At 45.3% G+C, this 22,709-nt stretch overlaps 1 protein-coding gene across 7 annotated transcripts in view; it reads left to right on the top strand.

The window, feature by feature from the left end:
- Positions 1–22,709, top strand: part of TRIO (trio Rho guanine nucleotide exchange factor) — a 376,037-nt gene that overhangs the window by 266,234 nt on the left and 87,094 nt on the right. For all 7 annotated transcript variants that reach the window (XR_013532357.1, XR_013532356.1, XM_035291759.3 and 4 more), the window contains 4 exons: positions 1,095–1,196; positions 5,645–5,787; positions 6,362–6,461; positions 19,087–19,330. Coding sequence is in view for 5 of the 7 variants with exons in the window: in XM_035291759.3 (XP_035147650.2) it covers positions 1,095–1,196; positions 5,645–5,787; positions 6,362–6,461; positions 19,087–19,330 (589 nt within the window). In the remaining 2 variants the exon portion in view is untranslated. The remainder of the gene's footprint in view (positions 1–1,094; positions 1,197–5,644; positions 5,788–6,361; positions 6,462–19,086; positions 19,331–22,709) is intronic.

The following is a 22,709-nucleotide window of genomic DNA, read 5'->3' as shown; positions in this document are numbered from 1 at the left end:
TGGGTGGCACTAAGGAAGAGTCATCATCCAGAAAAGAATAGAAAATGCCAAAGGGTGGATTTCTTTATGGCAGATCTCTTACAAATATTGGTAGATGTTTGCAGTTTGGAGAACTCACACATCATAATTTTTTATGATGTCCATATATAATGAAACTCCTCAAATACTAAAATATCTCCAAGTATGGAAATCATCTTAATAATAATCTGGAATTCACAGGTTCCAACTAAAGGTTTTCATACCATTTTGTTTGGCTTATATCCTGTTGGATTACATCTTGCCTGACATCATTTTAGGTCACATTCTGACTGGAAAGAAAAAATGCGGTGTTGCTGGCTAGTAATTTCATTAGCTGGCTCTAATCTGCCTTTAGAGACCAAGCTCGTCTGTTTTAGCAGCCAATACATCTTCACTTAATTTATCTTTTAGAAGTTAAGATTCCCTCAGAGGCCACCTCTGGAGCTCTGGATGATGAATCACTTCCTTTGCTGAGGTGGAGAATGCACTGGGGGACCTTGACTGTGGGGGAGGGGCTGAAGCTCTTGACCTTTCTCTGCATGCTCCCATGTTCTGCATATATTACAGAGGAAGTTTGCCTCTTCGCCCTTAAAGTTATTGATGAAATACTGAAAGCTAATGCTGTCGATAAAGAAATTGGAAAAAACTAAGCTGTTAAAACTTCATTTGCCTTCTGGGAAGCTGTGTCATTAATGCTGAAGAGAATATGGTGGCAGCCCTTTTGTAACCAAGACAGACTCATTTTGCAGTTTGTTGCTTGTACAATTGCAAATAGTCAACTCTTGACTTTCACATAGGAGGGTTTTCACATTTTGGTTTTCTTCCCCTGGATTTTTTCCTTTTGATCTGTCTGGGGTCTCCAGTAGCGGCACTCACAGGAAGCAAAGGATGAAACCAGTCACCTGTAGCCTAAGAACACGATGTCCCCATTGTAACTCTCATGAGAGCTGAGATCACTATCGATGTTCTTATAACCTAGCGTGGCACCTGTAACCAAAACCTGTTTCCTTGGTCTCTGTTCTGCATCCTTCCCGAATTTTACTGTCCACTAACTGTACAATTCTCTTCTTATCCAGACCTCAGAGTTGGGTGTCACAGAACATGTTGAAGGAGACCCTTGCAAATTTGCACTGTGGGTGGGCAGAACGCCAACTTCAGATAATAAAATCGTCCTTAAGGTACGTTCATTTGAAGCTGGGACTGTGCTGTGTGAAACGATTATGGTGGCCATCCATGCTTGCTTTTCCATTGTTGAAGTAGTTGAAGTACACTGGTTTTCATATTATTTTATTTGTTATTGTTTTGTGTGTGTGTGTGTGTGTGTGTGTGTGCGCCGCGCTTTGTGTGTTAGCTCTATTCAGATTGGTGGCTACCACACAAAGAAGAGTGGAATAAATTCAGTTTGGTGTTCTAGTGATGAAACAATTTGAGCTAAACTTTCACTTGACTCCTAAAAGGGCAAATAAAGCAAGGTCTTTTTAAACTTCTTCCGTTCTTCCAGTCTTGGAATTCATTGACTCTATGAGAAATGCAGGAAGTCAGGGTAGAGGAGGAATGAGATACTGACTAACAAGTCTCATTGCTCACTTGTCCTGTTTCCAAAGGAAAAAGTCACCTGGTGCATTTGTGAGGACCTGCGATAGGAAGTCGAGGCCAACCGTACCCACAGTCCTTACAGGGTCCTCAGCTCTGTGGCTTAATAGTTTGGGGACAGAGGAAAAGGGGAATGATGCTTAATGACAGGGTTTGATACTGTTGTAATTTAAAATTTAAAACCACTCAGGATGCTTTAGGGTATATAGTCTTTAGGGAGGAAAATCTCTTGGAATATTTGATGTGAGCTCTGTTTTGATTGTACTGACCTCTCCTGGGAATGGTCAAGAGCTCTAAGGCTGTCTTGTGTACTTCCCTCCTCTGTGTTTGAGAAAACACAGATGGAACTTTTGGAGCCATCTGGAAACGCCATCAGCGGCTTTGGGATGTTTGGGGATGGTGGAGCTAAGGTTTGTAGAATATTGGAAGAAGAGCCAGAGTGTAATGGGACTCTGGTGTGTGAACCTGCATGTCGCCCCTTGTGTCTCTTGCATGCCTCTTTGTCTCTTTGGTATTTTCAGTGACAGTGAATTACTCCCGGTACCTTCAGTCTTCTAGAGCCTGTTCTTCAGTGGAAGCCATTGTCTTCGTAAGATCTTTGTTCATATGTAACAGTGGGTTGTTTTGCAGTGAATGTGTGATGTGATTACCAGCCCAGTATGTTCTGACTAGTACTGGCCTAAAGCCCTGGATACAAATTGTACGGCCCAGTATGTTCTGACTAGTACTGGCCTAAAGCCCTGGATATAAATTGTACGGCCCAGTATGTTCTGACTAGTACTGGCCTAAAGCCCTGGATACAAATTGTACGGCCCAGTATGTTCTGACTAGTACTGGCCTAAAGCCCTGGATATAAATTGTACGGCCCAGTATGTTCTGACTAGTACTGGCCTAAAGCCCTGGATACAAATTGTACGGCCCAGTATGTTCTGACTAGTACTGGCCTAAAGCCCTGGATACAAATTGTACGGCCCAGTATGTTCTGACTAGTACTGGCCTAAAGCCCTGGATACAAATTGTACGGCCCAGTATGTTCTGACTAGTACTGGCCTAAAGCCCTGGATATAAATTGTACGGCCCAGTATGTTCTGACTAGTACTGGCCTAAAGCCCTGGATATAAATTGTACGGCCCAGTATGTTCTGACTAGTACTGGCCTAAAGCCCTGGATACAAATTGTACGGCCCAGTATGTTCTGACTAGTACTGGCCTAAAGCCCTGGATACAAATTGTACGGCCCAGTATGTTCTGACTAGTACTGGCCTAAAGCCCTGGATACAAATTGTACGGCCCAGTATGTTCTGACTAGTACTGGCCTAAAGCCCTGGATATAAATTGTACGGCCCAGTATGTTCTGACTAGTACTGGCCTAAAGCCCTGGATACAAATTGTATGGATAGCCAAATTTAAATAACTGTAATTTTCTTCCTAAGGTGTAACATTTTAAAGTATACTCAAAACCTAAAACTTGCAACTTACATTAACCACTTATCCAGACTAGCTACCGTAGCAGATGCCAAAAGGTGCTGCCAAAAGATAGTGACAGATATTTTAGCCAGATCAGGACTTTCATTTAGGATATCATAAAATGCTCATGGTACGATTGAAAAATAAGACTTTTCTCAGGCTTCACTAGGTAGAAGTTTTCTAGGTAGTTTTGGATACTGTCTTTCTGCCTTCCAAGGAGAAAGTAAAGGAAATGATATTCTCATTGATTTCAGGGGTTGCTGTGTGGTGCTGGTGCAGGGCAGGTGATGGTGGTGGCAGGGATGGTAATGTCATGATGATGTAAGTGGAGGTGTGGAGACGGCGTGATGGTGGTGGCGGTGGAAGTTTAGATGGCAGTGAGGGTGGAGGTGGTGGCGGTATGGATTTTGGTGGTCACGGTGATATAGTTGTGGTGAAAGTGTAGAGGGTGAGGGTGTAGATGAAGCTAGTGGTGTCAATTTGGTGATGGGGCATTAGTACGAATGGTGGCAGTGATGTAGATGGTGGTGATGAGGGTACAGATGGTGATGGCTTAAGCTTTGGTGGTGGTGATGGTGGTGGTGGTGGTGAGGTTGTAGATGGAGGTAATGGTGTAGATGGTGGTGGTGATGGTGGTGGTAAGGTAAATGGAAGTAATGGTGTAGATGGTGGTGGTGGTGGTGTAGTGGTAGTGTATAGGCAGTGGTAGTGGAGATGGTGGTGAGGGTTTAGGTATTGGTGGTGAGGGCATAGATGGTGGTGGTACAGATTTTGTTGGTCTAGATGGTGTGGTGAGAGTGTAGATGGAGTGAATTTAGATTTTGGTGTAGAGAGATTGGAGATGGTGGTGAGGGTGTAGGCGTGGTGGAAGTAGAGGGATCACGCTGCTGGAGGTGCTGATGTTGGTGGAGAACACGGTGGAAATGGCGATGGTGATGTCCTAATTGTAAAACAAAACTCTGATTATTTTCACTGCTCTGGTCTGGAAAGGAGAATTGTATTTCTAAGTCTTAAACAGATTGTGGCTATCCAGAGTATGAAATGAACTATCCCCTCTCTTAGCCAGGTAGGACCTTTTTATTTAGTACTTTTCCTCAATTACCTTTCTCTTACTATTTCTGAAAAATTGACATCTCTTTTTCTTGTTTAGTTTCTTTAAGGTTAAGATAATTACTCGCCGTAAGTGTGATGATCAGTTCATTTAAGAATTGTCTTTATTTCTGAACCATATTAACGATTCTCCTCAGTTGTTTCCATACTCTGCCAAATGTTCTCTTGCAGGTACTTCTCTTTAGTTAACCTTCCAACTGTTTTTATTGGGCATTTAAATTCCAACCGATTTGTAGTTTTTAAAAAGGTTTCTTCTCCTGAGTCACTTACTTCGTACACCCGTTCCCTGGTCACTCCCTGCCCTCTCCCAGAAGACTTTGGTTTCCCTGCTGTCCTGTTAGGCCAGGGAAGAGGGAGCAAGAGGCTGCCTTTACCCATCTTTTCTTTCCCTGTCACTACCTGTTAGTAACTTTAAAGACGTGTCCTTTGGTTAAAACAGTTTCTATAGAAAGAGGGTGATGAACTTTAATTTCCTTTCCCAACATGAGCTTTGATTTTCTGTTTTCAGAAAAAGGATACACAGTGAGAAATGCTGAGTGCTCCTCCCTTTGTGATCTCATCTATGATGAGTTATGATAGTTTAATCATGACTGCAGGGAATTATGTTTATATCATAGGAGGTTGATATTTTCTGTAAGGAAATTAGAAAGCTGTTAGTAAGGCCCAGAATATGCAGAAAGAAAAAAAAAAAAACCTCCTTTGAGGCAGAGTTAAAAAAAAAATCTGGATGATGCCATACGTGCTCAGTCTGCCGGTGCTCGCTGAGAATCTGGTCTGTGTTCTCAGAGAATGTTTCTGAAGAGTTGTGATGGAGTTGAGGTGAATCTGCCATCGGCAACTGGCAGTTGGTGAGCTCGTGATGTTGGGCACATTTCTTGTGTCTATACCTCAGTTCCTCATTTATGAGACAAGGCTGAGGGAGTCTCCCACCTGCAGAGTCCTGATGGGTGTGGATGACAGCACGCCAGGGAAGCCCTTGGCTAGGCAGAGGGCTCTGGAGGTGGCGGCAGCTGCGCAACCTTCCTGAATTCAGCAGATGAGGCAGCAAGGCCATGGGGATTTGTTCCGTTTCCTGCTGGCAGTTTGCCTGCTGCCGACCAGTGCACAGTGTTTGCCTAAATAGCCTCAGAGGCATTTGGGTGGTGATGAGGGTGGCTGTGTTGGTTTATTTGCCCAGGACTGCTTAAAAGCTCTTGGGGCTGGAGAATGATGGATTATTACAATAGTCAGAGATCTGGAGTGATATACATCCTATAAAACAAAAATGGTTTTGATGAAAAAACATTTTTAAATAGTTATTTATTTGGTAGCAGATTAAACATAGAATGTGGTTGCTTTTCTGCTGAAAAGTCATTTTGAAAATAGAAACTCAAGGAGTACAGGAGACCTGGGTGTAGTTAGTGCAGGGTCTGGAAAGAGCCCTTCCGTATCCTAAGCAACACTAACACCTTGTTAAGGCTTCCAGTATAGAGAACAAACAGGACTGGATAAAGCACATCCGCGAAGTCATCCAGGAGCGGACGATCCACCTGAAGGGAGCCCTGAAAGAGCCCATCCACATCCCCAAGACCGCCCCCGCCACAAGACAGAAGGGAAGGAGGTGCGTGCATGGCACCGCTGGAGGTCTGTGTATCTGGGAGGAAGGGACGAGGCGGTATTAGCTCACTCTCCTTCAAAAATAATTTCTCAAACATTTCAAGGAGTATGTTTTTAAAACTGCCATTTGTGGTAACATCTTACTTAGTAATAAAACTGCTTTGTCAAGATACGAGCCTCTATGGGCTTAAAGTAAATGAGGGCTGTGTGCAAACCCCCCATTGTTTTGCCTTTCTCACCCGAGCACATGCAGGGCACATGTCTAAATCATGCACATGACCTTGCATAAATTAGAAAGCATCGAGACATTATTGCTTTCTCGTTTTTAAAATGGAAACTATCCTATCAACTCTATTTTATGATGATGGGAATCCAATGGGATGATATATTTTAAACACTCAGCACAGTGGCTAGCAGAACGCTTGCGCTCAGTGAAGGGTGCTGTGACCATTGGCCGCATCCTGGTAGCAGCAGGCACTGGTGAAGGCTGCTAGTTAGCTCATTAAACAAATCAGTTGCTTCTCCAGTGACTGCCAGATCAGCAGCGTCAGGAACTAAAAGTTTCTTTGCACTTCCAGGGATGGAGAAGATCTGGACAGCCAAGGAGATGGCAGCAGCCAGCCTGATACGATATCCATCGCCTCGCGGACGTCTCAGAACACGCTGGACAGCGATAAGGTGAGCCGTTCCGGCATTTTGTGTGTGGAGAGAATGTGCTGGTCTCTGATCAAAGCAGCCCCCTCCTTTCTGTTACTCGCAGTTTGTCATCATATTTTCAAGCAGATGATATGTGCCAGGAGTGGTGTCAGGATCCTGTGGTGATGCAGAGAGTTGGGAGATCGGGGTGAGAAAACTTGAATCCTGAGGACTCAGGAGAACTCATTCAACTCTTTCCATCCTGCCCTTTGCAGTGCCAAGTGTGTTACAGGACGTTCTTAGGCTTTTTAATCTTATTCCTAAGCAGAAGACCCTATCACTCAAAATAAAATCCTACACAGAACGCCAGCATGTGTTTTAACTTAGGATCTTTAAGATGGATCTCCCCTCCAGCGACTAGGAGAGACACAAGATGGAAATAAAGAGTGTGGCTTACAGGTTCTGGGGGTCACACGGCACCCCTGGAGGACAGCGAGTGGGTGGGGAGAGAGGTGTCCTTGGGCCAGGGCCATTAGTGGGTCCAGGACATTATCCAAACAGGTTTGGCACAGGGCATGTCAGTCAGTGGACTTAGAGCAAGCAGGCATGAGTTTCAGGAGGTCATGCTGTGACTAAGAAGTTGTCACTCTGGCATGTCTGCACAGTCCACATGAGGTGCAAACGTTAGCAAGACCAGTTACACAGGCTTTATGTGGCTGTCCCTTAGAGGAGTGGTCACCAGAAGGAAGTTCTGTGAAGCAGAGATCAGGACCGACCACGTTGAGGACCTGGAAGAGGTGCTCCTGGTATAAGAAAGTCCAGCTTCTGTGGGTTCAGAGTGATGCCAGGGTAACATAGTAAGAACTCACAGCAGTGTAGGAGCAGAGCTGCTCCCATGGAAGGGAAGTGGGGGTGTGGCCCTGTGATGCCCGCTCAGAACCATAGGGTGCAAGCAGAACATAGAAAACATGCCCTGGAATTGGTAACAGTGATGACTAGTGACACAGTGTGAGCTAGATCTGATTTTTATCAAAACAGTTTGTATAGGTATATATTCTTCAAAAGCAGCCTGGAGTATCTCATGAATTAGTTTTGATAGAATCCAAAAAACCTGCAAGGTAAATTGCTAATAGAATTTGGATTCCTGGGTTTACATGATGGATAGAAGGCAAAAAGTTCTCTATTATAGCCAATGGAGAACACTGATCTTAATGAAGTCTTCTGTACCTGCCAAGATGAGTGTGTTCTGTTATATTCCTAGAATGCTAGACTGAATTTTTTTTTTAGAAGTTGACAGTAAATAGGGGATTTATCAGCCCAGAATTGCTGAGTTTCTCATTCCCCAATGCAAGTCGGACCTCATTTCATGAGACCTTTGTCCCCGTCAGGAGACACAGGAGTCTGTTCTCTGCATATCATTTCCGCAGCCCACTCATTTGTAGGAGGGAAAGACACCCTGACCTCACCATCCTTGGGAATTGATTGCAGACAGACGACGGAGTCCAGTATTTGGAGGGTCATTTCCACAGTACATCTTTTAGTCCCAGACTATGGTCTTTTCTCACTTGGTTTTGCAGAAGGATTCGTGATACTTAATGTTCTAGTTTCTAAGACAGGAGTGAGTAGATTTAAAATATTGCTCTGCTGCAGTGATTTTATTTTTCAGTATCCTAGTTTGAGTGATTAGTTTTTTTCTCATTATACTTTTTGGGTTCAGTAAGTAGATCCTAGGACTTAGAGTGGTTAGAATGACAAGACCAGAGAATAAAAAGAATTTCTCATTTTGTTTTGTTCAAGGCTCTGTGTATTGGCATTCAGCAAATATTTCTTGGTGTGTAGTAAAAAGAAATACGATAAATGACATGTTCAGGCATCTGGAGCCTAATAGCATTGCTCCCTGAGACTCCACCCATGGCCATTGGCAAGGTTAAAGAAATAAAGTTTGAGCTTGGAAATGTTGTGTTAAAGTAATATTCATAATTTATTTTTGTATTTTATTTTACTTTTTAATAAAGTAATCGAGGGGATTATCTGTTGAGTTTACATGAGGCTGCCACCTGAAAGAAAAGTCGAATCGTAGCTGCTCCAGTTCGTGGGAAAGTAGCCTTCATTCAGGGCATTTCACAGACTCTGAGATCACCGTCAAGCCCCAAATTCCCATTCTTATAAGATAAACTCTCCTAGGGCTCTGCTCTGGATTTACCTTAGAGTTCAAAAGTTTAGGTTTTTTGTTTTTTTTTTTTAAAGGTAAATTCTTTAAATGAAATTGCTAAAGAACTAAGTGGAAAAGTTAGCTTTGGAAGATTCCTTTTTTGGAAGTTGGTCTAAGAAGCAAGGGCAACTTGTTTCCTCAGGTAGTTCATGGATAAATGGGTGGCCTGGGAGTGTGGAAATGACCGCTCTATTCAGGAAGAGGCTCTGGAGTCTCCAGCTCATCATTCTGGACAGAGTTGCTGGTGCCACAAGTCATCTCCTTCATGGAGAGAATTCCTTGACTGGTACCCACCTCTTCTCAGCCCCCACGACAGCCCTGACCCCTAAGGCACGTGGCTGGATTCCCCAGCAGCTTGAACAGAAATAGGTCTCTCTATCCTGGAGTTTAGGAGTAGTGAAATTAGCACGACTTCACATCTGTTATAGCATAATAGGGAAGGCTTATGTGAACTGGGAATACAGCAAATTACATTTGTATCCAACAAGAGAGGAAGAATAAATCACTATCAGAAAAGTATAGATTTGCCAAACACACACACACGCATAATTTTATCCTAGCAGTTCCCTAGGATATGAAAATGTTAAGAAAGCTCCCTATTAGATATTCTATCTGTGAAGATAATTCACCAGTTTCTCTTTACCTCATCTGACGTGTTGTCCCTAAACTTTATTCCGGAGCTCAGAAATTCCTGAAGGGTCTCCTGCCAGTTCAGCCATTGCCTCCCTAACCCAGCTCCTGGGATGTTCTTTCTTAATGAGGACCACAGCCTGCCATGCAGTGACACTCACCCTGGTATTCTCATGGTTGTTAACCATCTTGAAGGAAAGACACTGCAGACTGTTTCTTAAACGGACCTGGTGAATGTTCTTAATGCCACTTGCTGAAAGCATCAGTCCTTAGTAGACTCTAAAGCACAGAAAGGATGAAGTGTTGCCTCGTGAGAACAAAACTACAGTGGATGTCTCCTTCTGTTCTGGAGACCTGCGTTTATGAGACTTGCCCGTAAGTCAGAATTTGGAGTTTGGAGAGGACATACCCATGTGGCCTTACAAAAAAGAGGGTGCATGTTTGCTCCCCCCCATGTCTGTGTTGTCCTCTGCTTTTGTGAGGTTTTTCTCTTAGCCATCTCCTGCCATATGCCTCTTTAGCAGAACAGCTGAAAGTCAATAGATGACTCAAGAATACGTTTTGAAAATCAAGGCCTACATCCTTTCCGTAGTCAGTTTCCAGCATGCACTGTCCCTCTGAACCAGGCTTAACCAGCAGCCCCATCTCCAGTGATGGTAACTTTCCTAAGTCTCGAAGTTCTTTCTGCCCTGTGTAGTTTAAGTTTAAGCAGCCTCTCATAACCCGGGGGAAGCCACTTAACCACATTCTGCCTGTTTCACTTAATTTATGATGTCTGTTATTAGTTAGCTGTTATCATGGAATTTGGTTCCATTTGAGAAACTAGGTGGGGGAATGTTTTTGACTCGGCCTCTTGGAGGATTCTGAAGACAAAAGTTATCTGCCAGAGCTGTTAGTAATTCTCAAAAGAGGCACACAGGGTTTAGGGAGAGTTTGGAGGAGGGGCCCTGGAGACACCTTCTTTCCAGGGAGCACTGTCAGCAGAGTGGGGTTAGCCATGAGCCACAGGCCCCAGCAGCACGTTTCCTACGTAGAAAACATCAGTTTTAAAATATGCCTTCTCTTTGTTCCAGAAGTGAGTGTAGTACTGATTCTTGCTGATCTCCATGGTACTTAGCCTGATACAATGATCTTATGAAAATATAATTTGGATTCCAAAGAAATCAAGTGCTTTCCAGATTCTTATCTCATCTGTCCTGAGCGCATCTCCCTGTGGTAGGGAGGAGAGTGCCGAGCCAGGCCTGGGGCACTGCAGAGATCCAGGCCCTCTGCAAGGCCGCCCAGCAGCAGAGGGCCGCAGCCAGACACAGAACGTACATTGAATCATCTGTCCTTTTCCAGACCTTATTGTTTCATGTAAGAGCCAAATTTGGAGCTAAGTATTTTTACTATACTAAAGAAGCATCTTTAAGAAGTTTTTTTTTTTCCCAGTCTCTCCCTTATTAGTCTGTGATTTATATCATTTAACTAAAATTCATATTACAAAGAAAATAGAAATCGTGGGACTCAAACTGCTGTGTATTGTAGAGCAAAGCATCTCGCGGCCAACTTGGAGAAATGGCCGAGGTGAGATGAGGAATCCTGTGGAAAAGCCGGCCAGAGCCAGCAGGGCCCAGGTGTGAGCTACCTTTCGAATCTCAGGCCATATGGTTCTTATTTCTAGTGAGTGAGAAATTCCATTGAGACTGACACTTCATGTGGACCCCCTCCCCAAGCTTATAACATGAATATATGGATTCACATATTTAAAAAACATAACTGGTTTCAGTTACTTTTTTTTTTTGTTATTTAAATTCCTGAGATAGGATCTCACTGTGTCACCCAGGCTGGAGTGCAGTGATGTGGTCAGCGCTCACTGTAGTTTTGAACTAAGCTCAAGTGATCCTTGCCTGGCCCCCCAAATAGCTGGGACTGTAAGTGTACACTACTGTGCCTGACTAGTTGGGTTTCTTTTTTTTTGTTTTTTTGGTACAGATAAAGTTGCACTGTGTTTCCCAGCCTGGTCTCAAACTCCTGGCCTCAAGCAATCCTCTCACCTCAGCCTCTTAAAATGCTGGGATTATAGGCATGAGCCACTGCATCCAGCCAGTTTCAGTTATTCTTAATGAAGTCTTAGCACTGTTGGAAACATGAGGTTCTATGTATTATTTTTTTGTTTTGAAATGGAGTCTCGCTCTGTCTTCCAGATTGATGTGAAGTGGGACAATCTTGGCTCACTGCAACCTCTTCCGCCCCCTGGGTTCAAGTAGTTCTCCTTCCTCAGCCTCCCGAGTGGATGAGATTACATGCACACACCAACAGCAGCTAATTTTTATGTTTTTAGTAGAGACGAGGTTTTGTCATGTTGGCCAGGCTGATCTTAAACTCCTGATCGCAGGTGATCTGCCCGCCTCGGTTTCCCAGAGTCCTGGGATTACAGACATGAACCACCGTGCCTGGCCACGGTTCCATGTATTTTAAAATACAGAAAAGCAGTCAGCTCTTTCTGTCAAGTGACGTTCTACACTGCAGGAACTTGCTTGGTCCTCCATAAATTGCAGCGTTGAGGTAGTATTTAAAGTAATTAATGCCAGTACATTTTGAACTATGGCCTAATTCACGGTCTTGAGTAAGGGTGTATATCAATCTAATGATGCCTGCATTCAGCCTTCCGAGGTTGTCCTGCAGGCCCACTTCCTGCCTCTGTTAACTGCATAGAAGGTGTAGGGTGGCGCCGCCAGGCACAAAGGTGCCCCACACCCTCCCCTCCAGCTGCAGCTGCTCAGAGAGGAGGCTGTTCACCTCCTGGCCAGCCCAGGGCTCCTAGTTTCCCAGGACCTCAGGTAGGTTTGCCGCATGTAATCATGAAATTGAGTTATTTAATTCAGTGAGCCTTTTCCACAGGAGGGTGCTGGTTTTAACATCCTTTAGAAAGAGCACTTGCAACCACAGTTGACCTTTCTTTACTCAGAGTGTACGTGGCAGTGGCATAGCGTGGACAGCACACCTATGAGCAGGCAGTCAAGAGCAAGGATGCGCCCACTAGCAAACCTCTGGCCTCTGCCTCAGCAGCTGGTGGTCTTGGGCAAGTCACCTCACCTCTCTGAGCCTGTTTCCTCATCTGTAAATGGGGATGATAGTACTACTCATGTGTAATGTATTTAGGTCAGTGCCTAGCGTCTTCCAAGCGCTGAATACTCAGTTTCCGTGTCTCCATTATACACATGGCTTCCTCCTGCCTCACTCCGACTGTTGGCCTGCATTGCTGCTGTTGCAGGTTCCTGTCAATTTCAGCCTCCCTTTCCTCCATCTGCACACTCGTGGCTGCAGTGGATTTAGCTATTGATTGTATTGCACTTGTTAGGAGCTGGAAGCTGTCCTATGACATGCTCTACTTCAGTGCCTGGCCTGATGAATTGTGGTGGCTCAACTGCAAAATTCTGTGTGTGGAATGGGCACAGTGACTGCAGAAGGGGGAGAGTCTTGCATAAAGCATCTTTCCAGCTATTCATCTTTCATCTTAGCTACATGCATATACGATGAGCTAATGTTCACAGGGTAGGTTCATTTATTCTCAGCTATTTGTTGACCACCCACTGTGTACCATCCCCACAGTAGGTGTTCAGCACTCAAGAATGAATAAGGAGACAGAGCCCCGCTCTCCTGGCATGCTCTGAGCTGTGGGTTCCATGTGACATTTGCTTCCTTCCTTTACTCATGTTTGTTTTCTATTTTTCTAAGTGATGTGGCTTTCTGTAGTATTTTTTTAGATGAGTTTTTAAGTACTCTCATAAAACCACGAAATGAATGTCGTCTTTGATCATTTCAGTTACCCAATCAGAAAAACAAAATCCCTCAGGCAGAAGTAGAAAGCTCAGTTCTAAGAAAAGACAGATGTTTTTTAAAGTTTGGTTAGAAATATAACAAATTAAGTGTTTATAAATAGTAGAACACTGAAAAGTGCTTTTTAAAGTGAATTTTACACAACATGCTCAAAGTCACAGCTGGAGACAGTGATAAAGTTGCGATTCAGACTTGAAGCAGGTACTGATTCTGGTTGCGCTTCCTGGTGAGGGCCAGATCAGCTGGTGAACATTAGCTGGCTGAGGTCTGCTAATTAACGTTAGATCTCAGATCGGTGTCCCTCCACTAAAGACAAAAAGAGGTATTTCAGTTACGTTTCCTGAATAAAAGATTGCTTTGGTCACTCAGGAAATACAGCAAACAGGTTGTTTCGGGTTAAATTGTCCTAAGAAGTTTCTTCCTTTCCAGAGCCTCGGTGAATGCACTAAGTGAGGCAGGTATTTTTCAGCTGCTTGCTTCCCAGCACTCATTGCCTTTTCCACTTCATAGCCAAAAAGCGTTTACCTGGCTCGCAGCAGTGCCGCCAGTGGGGCCTGCACAGCGCCTCTGGCATTTCTCATTCAAGTATACTAAAAGCAAGAAGGACAGCGTTGGTCCAGGTGAGCTTCTGTGAACTCTTGAAGCCTAATAATACATAGATGCTGTCCGCTCTCTGATTCGCCTCACCTTTTTAGTTGTGTCTTAAATGCAGCCTTTTTTCATCTAATATTTCATTCCAATTCATGTATATAACACACTCAAAGAAGTCTCCCAAGCTTAGTGTTCACATCAGAAAAGCAGTGTGTGGCCATGTGAGTAGACAGGAGAGGGACTGGCACCCTCAAACGCTGTCCTCACTCATTCTTTCCTGGGTACAGTGGAGAGTGTGGTAACATACTCTGGTTTTGAAAATGTTTTCTCACCAATTTTTATTTATTTTAATTATGGTTTAAAAAAAAACAAAGTTTACCATTTAACCATTGTTAGGTCCTCACAGGTTTCTTTTTGTACCCCTAGTGTATCAGAGCCTATCACAATAATCTTCCTCTTAAACTCGAAGTGGCAGATTTTAGTGAACGCTTCTTGGAATCTGGCCCGATGTAAAGTGGCTTTGGCGTCGGCGTGAGCACGGAGGGTGTTGTTCCCGTTAGATGCCTGCTGATCAGCCAGGCTCCGTGAAGCTGCCCTGTGGAGAAGCTTGGGTGCTGGGAGCCCATTTATTTGGGAAATTGTTCTAGCTGCCTGTAGTTGCCTTTTTTGGTAACCATTGCTAGTAATAGAGCTGTACTCTCTAATTCCCTTTAACCGAGTCATCGTTTCTTGGCCTACTCAGTGTGAAACCTTCACGGAACCGCAAGACCCTTTTGTGAGGTTTCTGAATGACTGAACCATAGTCGGCTGTAGGATGTGACGGTTCACAGGAGTTCATACCCTTTGTTCTTTAGGGGAAAATGGCTTTTATAGGGCCACATTCCCCTTTTGCTTTTGAATTGCTCTCAGAAGATTGGCCAGAACCCACCTGCAGTTGATCTTTACCACATTAGACTCTTGTTGAAGTAGAACTGTTCGCAGCAAAGACCGCACACCCACCGTGCAGTCCTAGAGAGCCTCCCGGTCAGAGCCTGCCCGGAACTCATCGAGCTGGGTAACTCAAACCAGGGTTGCTGCTGTCTGTGGAGAGTCATACATGCCTCCTTATAGTGCCCAGGGCGGGGGTGTTCTGAGGAGCAAAGGGAGGTGTGACAGCCGCAGTGTGAGAAGTCCCCAGCCACGGCTCTTGTTAGTTACCGCCATTAACTGCATTCGGGCAAGACGATGATATGACATGGTTTCTTTGGAAAACATGAAAAGTAGAATTCTGTTCTGGGTGGCAATTGTTGAAGGTTCACATGCTTGCAACCGGAGATGAGTATTTCATTCTCTCGGGTGAAACACATTAAGTGTTTATTTTCAGTCATTCTGGAAAGAATTCAGGAAAGGAACCCTGATTTGATTTTGCTAATTGTCCATATGTATCGGCCTAAAGAGAGACATGGTATAGTCTTTGGAAGAAGCACATTAGTGCTGGGTCCCAGGCCCCTGGTCCAATTAAGGCTGTTTTATTGTCATGCAAATCATTGTGGAACCACTCCATGAGTGTGTGTCTGCAAGGTAACTAGTGGCCACATTCATTTTTTCAATTGTGAAAAGTTGAAAGGTTTTAAAAAAAAAATCCATCTTCTGATAGGAATCTCGCAAGTGTTAATGTGAGTCGTGGAAAGTGCGATTTTTCACAAATTGCAATCCTAAATTAAATGCATGTGGTGGGAGCCCATGACAGAAACCCGTTAAATACATAGAAACAACAAAGATACTGTGAGAACTCCTACAAAATATGGTTAGAAAGAAAAGTGAATTTTTAAACTAGATAAATAAAATGGTAACTCTTTCAACCGAGGATAGAAACTGTCTGAAAGTCAAGACCTCCATCAGGCATAACATACAAGATAATGGCTGAATGTTTTCTAGTTCGGAGTTTAATTTTTCTTAAAAAGCAGTAATAATTCGCATTGCTTCCTCAATGCAACATACACAGAAAAGTTTTGTTGGTTTTCTTTTTTTTAATTAGCAAACCTGGTTTCAAAGAGATGTTTTGTAGCACGAACTATCGGATGTGAGCGCTGAGACGCATCCACAGGACAGCTCTTCTCTGGGCTAGAAACCATTCACTTACTCCTCCTCTTCGGGGTATAGGTCCTCTCTCTCTCTCTCTCTCTCTCTCTCTCTCTCTCTGGGTAAAGGCAGTTGATTTACTGGCAGATATGAAGATTTTTAAAATGATAATTATAGTGCTGTGTGAAATATTCTGGTGTTGGATTTTCTTAACAAGTTCTCAAAAGCCTTTAAAAAGGAATTTTAACTTAGTATATGATTCTTTGGCAGAACATGCTTGATTTTATTTCTTCTGTTCTGTCAAGTACACAGATGTTTCCAATAGTTTTGATTACTCTGTAAGGGCCTAAAAAATCAGTGCCAGAAATAAAGTCTAGCTTAATCCTCCTTTCTGGGCAGCCCCCTCTCTCCCCTTCCCACCCTTCCCCCACCCACAGCCCATGGCTTTGAGCCCTCTGGAAAATTAATAAGACTCTGGAGAATGAGGCAGCCAGAGGGCAGGTGATGAGACTGCACTTCCCAGCGTCCGGGAGTGGGGGCTGCTGGAAGAATGTCAGGGAAGGCCAGTGGGTTTCTGCTGGAAACTTCTCACTTGCACTCAGCAAAGCAGCAGGTGCCGTCACTGGGGAGCTCAGGCCCTACCGAGAGGCCTGGGAAGGGCAGGTCCAGGGGGCCATGGCAAGCTGGACCCTCCTCCGGGGCCTGCAGACTGGTCCTGTGTTCCAGGAACAGGAAGCGCTCCAGCTGTAAGCCACAGGACTAACCCTCCATGAGTGTGGTTCTACAAGGAAAGTTCTTTTCCAGGCTGGGCCTCTACCTTTGAACTTTTAACATCAGCATCTTTGATTGTTCAGAGACCTATAAAATTTAGCATGGGTTTTCCACAGAGAAGTGTGTAAGATTGAGAAGGGAATTTATGAAAATTTTCCTTGCAGCCTAGCAAAGCTGATTCATTTTGTCGATACTGTGCTTCATGGTGGAAGGGTTTGGTTTTGTTTGGATCTTTGTGGTTATCTAGTGGACATGTGTTTCTTATTCTGACTATCTGAACTTTCTCTTAAAAGATAGGCTTTTAGAACAGAAGGGTAATCAATAGCACAGAGCATGATAGAGACTCCCAGAGGTCCTCAGCACAAGGAGGTGGCCCCAGAATTCTGCTCGGGAGTGTGAGCCATCGGAGGACGTATGGACTCCCGGGTCTCTGGGTGTAGGCTTGTGCTCGGTGGACTCCCAACAGGGGATGTTTCACAGCAGGAGGCTGGGCCGTTCCCTCCTCACCTCCTCCCACCTCCCACTCCCACAGCAGCCCATAGCCTGCAGCACACTCTTGCGTCCCTGTGGTTTGTCTGGGCTGTTGCACTTTAGCAGGAGGCGACAGGAGAGAGGTGAGCGGCTGCAGGCTAAGCACAGCAGAATGAGCTCCTAAAACGAGTGACAAAAATCTAGGCTTCGTTTTGGGTTTTCAAATGCAGTGCCTTCATTTTTAGAGCATATGTATCTTGTCTTTTTCATTTTACAAATACTTGAATGCCAGCTGGATACAGAGCACTACGAGGCAGGCTGAGGAGGAGCCCCACTACTAACAGCTTCTCTAAGCCACATGCTTGCCACCATTGGCCCCGGAGGACTCAGGGTGACTGTGCCTGGCCCTGTCTTTGCCCTCTCAGTCCAGGCATGGAAAGTTGGCAGAAGACTAAGGTGAACCTGCTTCCCTGTAATGAGGGCAGACACACACCTGTATAACTCCAGCCATGGCTCGTTTCAGAATTGAGGTGCCATGGAGGGCAGACACGGGAGGGGAGGGCCTTCTCAGAGGGAGCCGATGGGGAGCTTAGAATAGAAGTGAGGTGGGGGCTTTCAGCAAGGGGGATGGTATGGTCTAGTTACAGGCAGTACCCCTCAGGAGGAGGAGGGAGGTGCTTCTGGCTGCTGTGGGAGGGTGGGTCTTTGCATCCTGGGCTAAGGCCTTTGTGTGTAAGGGTTTTACATAGGAGGATGACATGTTTTTAGAAGGTCTCCTACCAGCAGTGTTTAGATGGCTTGGAAGGAGAACCTGGAGTCTGTCAGGGAGGCCTGCTCAGGAGACCCTACAGGACCCAGTGAAGAGATTGGTGTGGGAGTGCAGAGAAAGGAAGTGATCAAGAGAGCCGCCCTAACGTCTACTCAACAGCATTTGGAGAAGAAAAGAGTGAGGTTTTTTTTAGCTTTAGTGACTTAATGTTGGTACTGTTACCCAAAAGGCAGCACCGGAAGAGAAACAGATTTAGGGGATGGGAAGGCATCGTGAGTCATGTCCTAGGCTCTGCAGATCAGAAGCAGTCTGACACTGGGACATGTGCTTGGGAGGAATCAGCGCATGACGAACCCATGCAGGGGGGCATGGAGAAACAGCAGAGATGGAACCTGGGACAGTCCAGAAACTGGTCTCAAGATTCTCATGTAGAAAAAACAAGATTCTTATTTAGGAGGGATGTTAATGAGCACATGAGCCCTGTCCCCACAGAGTTTACAGTCTAAGGGAACACACACCAGGGTTCAGGCCATCTGAATCAGATAGTAATAAGACCCTACCCTTGTTTTACCGGCAGAGGCCATGGGGTGTTTCGTCAGTTTATGGATGGGCTTCTGAGGACCAAAAGAGTTTCAATAGGTGTACATGGGAGTGAGCATGGTAAGAGAGAAGGAGGGAAAGTAATGTCAGGCGGGAGGAACAGAAGGCCAGAAAATCCATGGCCTCTGGGAAACAAGCCGATGTCTGCAGAGCCCGTGGTGCCGCATGTTGAAGCCTGGAGTCAGGGGGAGCCTGGAAGGAATCTGAGGGCAGAGGGCCTGGGACTAAGGGGAGCCTTGGATGAACAGGAGGGGGTGCTTGAAGGATTCTGAAGAGAGGCGGGTGTGCTTTGCTTCACTTTCAGGGTCGTGGCCCGTTGCCTGTTCAGTCCCTTTCTTGGGGCTGCCTCTTTCCTGACCCAAGTGATGCTTGAAGAGCCCACATACTCCAAAGCATGGAACGCCCAACACTGGGTCAGAAGAGAAATTTACAACAGAACTTTATCTCATTTTATTACTGTATTTCATGAAAATCCCCCGATAGCCTTCAAGTAGAGTTTATTTTTGGTTTGCTATAAGTTAAAAAAATGATTACATATAATACCACTTTGTGAGGAACACAAAGGACATCTCAGGTTCAAGGAATTTGGAAGCTCATAAGAAAAATCATATTTTCACATGGGGAGTGCAGTGATTACACAGCATCGGGGCAGGGGAGGCGCTGAACCCACCTGGCTGAGTTCCCAGCTCCACCTGAAGGCGCTGTGGCTCACCTGTCCTCTCTTCCTCTGTTCCCCCCAGCTTTCTGGAGGCTGTGAGCTGACAGTGGTGATCCACGACTTCACCGCTTGCAACAGCAACGAGCTGACCATCCGCCGCGGCCAGACCGTGGAAGTTCTGGAGCGGCCGCATGACAAGCCTGACTGGTGTCTGGTGCGGACCACGGACCGCTCCCCAGCGGCAGAAGGCCTGGTCCCCTGTGGCTCACTGTGCATCGCCCACTCCAGAAGTAGCATGGAAATGGAGGGCATCTTCAACCACAAAGGTAGGACTCAGTAGGGTGTGGGCGGCAGACACCTGCTGGAAGTGGCTCTGGAGTGCTGTCTCCGTGCCTCTGCTGCCTGTTAATGTGTGTGATCTGCCTTGTCAGCTGTGCCTTCAGCACATGGTCACTGACTCTCAGGGCATTTCCAGTCCACAAGCACCTGAAGAGGAAATGAGGATTTCACCTAGGACTCAGAAATCATGAGTGATCTCCTCACTTCCAGAGTGGTGTAGTGAGATATGACATCAGTCTAGAGAAGAATACTAATTTTGGAACATTCCAGTTTCTTCCTTCCTTTGCCATCTGTGCCTTCTTCCTTGTGTCATGACACCTGGAGGCCATCCCCAGGCTCCAGAGGGTTAGTCATTCCGTGGAGCTCATGAAGCTGCAAGGGGATATAGCTACTGATCAGCTCCCTGATAAATTATAGGCCAAGCCATGTTCCAGATTTCTCGGGGCCTAAATGTGAGCTTACTGTCACCTCCTTAAGAAACGGAAAGAATTAGGCAGCTGTTTCTCCAGAAATCTGAAGAGAAAGGCAGAGGATTTTCAGATTTTGGCCAAAAGCCAAAAGTGTCCCCCTCCATTTCTGGTGAAGCTGCCCGTGTGTTTTGAACAGCAGTGGGCTCTCCCTCATGGAGCCTTTGCATGTAGAGATCGGGGCCATGCTGGCTTTTAGCCTGCTGCCAGAATATTTCTAAAGTTACATCAATATAAGTTCTTGAATTTGAGTTGAAAATAAAGTACAACTTTTCCTGAAATTAGTCTGTTCTCCAGAGGAGCCCTGGTGAACTTAAGCATGCCTCAAATAACGCTTGTTCTGAAAGATTTCTTCCGCGTGTGCCTTTCCTGTGGCGTGTTCCTTATTTCCTGGTGTTCGCAATTGCAGGCCAGCCAACGCGAAGGAACTAGGCATTCATCACACTTGGCTTTGTCCGGAAAACTTCTGGCAGAGGTTGGGTTTTTGAATATTGCTATGTTGTACAATTCTGTTTTTCTCTGTGATATTCTCTGACATTCTTGTACCTGTAAAGTCACTCTCTGCCCCTCACAAACCCTCTAATTCCCTGTCTTTACCAAGAAGGTGTTTCTTAATGAGCAAGACCTGCTGTGAACCACGCCAGCCAGTGGTTAGAGGCTCGGAACTGTATCCATTTTTTCCTTCTCCCTTATTTATTTATTTTTTTCCTGTAATGCAAGGAAACTTCTTAAGGTTATTTCTGGCCAGGCACGGTGGATAAAGACTGTAATCCCAGTACTTTGGGAGGCTGAGGTGGGTGGCTCACCTGAGGTCAAATGTTCAAGACTAGCAGCAAGCAAGTTAAACATGGCCTCTTCTCTGCACACCATGCCATGCATCATTCTGGCAGCTGGGTGGGACCCCCTGGCAGTATCAGATGTGCAGGCTGCCTTGCCTCGCCCTGGCTTCAGAACTCAGGGGCAGTGTGGAGCTGGCTTTACATATTTGCCTCTTGTCGCTTGCTGTTAGTTTCGTACATGTCCCTGACTCTTACTGCTCTGACCTTCTAGGCAGGAGGAAGGGCACCTTCATTCAGTTCTAGTTTCTATGTTTTCTCAGTGTTAATACCTCAGTAGTTTTTTCATAACACCCTGATTCAACTCTTACATTTTTACTTTGAATGTAAAAAACATGCCCATTAAGGCCAAATGACTATTTGAGAATGATAAGCTGTTTTAAGAATTGCAATGAGTCTAATTACTCAGATTAGCCAAGAAGGGTCTGGGACTCACCATGAGCAATGCTCAGGTTCATGTGGTGGTTTGGAAGCTGGGCTAGACTTGGAAGTCTATCAGACAGTGAGAATCCATGGAATTCATGAAGACCAGGTTTCTTTTATCAGCTCTATATCCTTAAAATGATTTTGGGGAGGATAAAAATATAGCTTACTTTAAATGAACAAGAAACTAATTACACAGTTTGCTTTTCAAGAAGATCATTTTGTATCTGAAACGAGACTCTGCTGTGAACATCATTCCATTGAAAAATGCTATCCTGTGGCCAGGTGCAGTGGCGCACACCTGTCATCCCACCTACTCGAGAGGCTGAGGTGGGAGGATCGCTTGAGGTCAGCCTGGGTATCATAGCGAGACCCTGACTCTTTAAAAGAATGCTTTCTGCTTCATGGACAAAGCTTTCTTTGGAACCTTGCATGTCCCTGCATCCTTTGGGCTGACCAGCTTTTGTGTCTGATGGCTCCTGCTCTTGCTGTAGCCGCCCTTCCTCCATCTCAGCATTGTACTCATGAATTAAACAGACACCAGGCATAGCAGGACTGAATTAAGGGTTCAGCAAACCCTTGTGCTCCAGCAGTCTTATTTGTGTTTGTGGTTTTTGCCGTCTGCCATTACCTCAGAGGCTCTGGGGCTGGGGCCTGGACCTGGAGACTGTGTCTGTTCTCCTAGCAAGTCTCCGGTGCAGCCCGGGCTGACGCCCACTCACCTCCCTTCACTCTTCCATTCGAGTGTGGAACACATGGGCTCACTGTTGAAACTGGTGTCACATCACCATTGTTGATTGCTCAGTAAATCCAACTTCCCTTCCCATTATCTCAACTTACAAAACTTGTCACTTTTATCAATTTATTGACAGTCTTGGTCACAGGAAGTAAACAGAAATCTCAAGAATGTTTATATTTCCAATGAGGCCAGTTAAAAACATCCTCTTTGCCCTATAATACCCTGCTTTTTTCACCTTCTCCCTTTCTTCCCAAGCAAGAGCTGCCCTACACCCTGGGGATTTAGCTCCAGTGTGATCAGAAGGAAAGGTAGCCAGGAAAGAGCAGAATAGACTTGTCGCTAACCTAGGCAAATGAGCCTCACTCACTGTCTGTAGGATGCATGTCTGGAGTGCCTAGCATGAATCTTTTTGACTGACAGTGTTTTGAGGGTGAGACAGGAGTTTGTACACAGGCCTGGGAAGGGCTTTCCGTCACACTCCCCGCACAAGACATCTCAGAAACCACCCCAAGGCCTGTGTCCCGCACCACTGCTGCCCAGAGGTTTCGCCATGTGAAGTTGAATCTGGAAGGCCCCTCTCAAACCCCATGGAATTGTTTTTTGCTAAAATAAGGCTTTAACCAGGAGTTCAAGGCAACAGTGAACTATGATCAGAACACTGCACTCCAGCCTGGACAACAGACTGAGACCTTGTCTCTAAAAAATAAATAAATAAAATAAAATGGGCTTTTAGAAGAGACCTTTTGGTGGTAAGGGTGGTTGTCACGGTGGGAGCTTCCGGGAGGAGTGAGTGGTAAGTTTGCAGGGTGTATTCTTCCTATCAGGAGGCCTGAGACGGGGCAGGCGCAGATGGTCTCCCAGGGCCTTGCCAGCTCTGACATTCTGAATCCATATTTCTTAG

Source organism: Callithrix jacchus, chromosome 2 (assembly GCF_049354715.1).
Source record: "Callithrix jacchus isolate 240 chromosome 2, calJac240_pri, whole genome shotgun sequence".
NCBI lineage: Eukaryota > Metazoa > Chordata > Mammalia > Primates > Cebidae > Callithrix > Callithrix jacchus.
The sequence above is the reverse complement of the archived record's forward strand: the minus strand, read 5'-3'. Positions and strand labels throughout refer to the sequence as shown.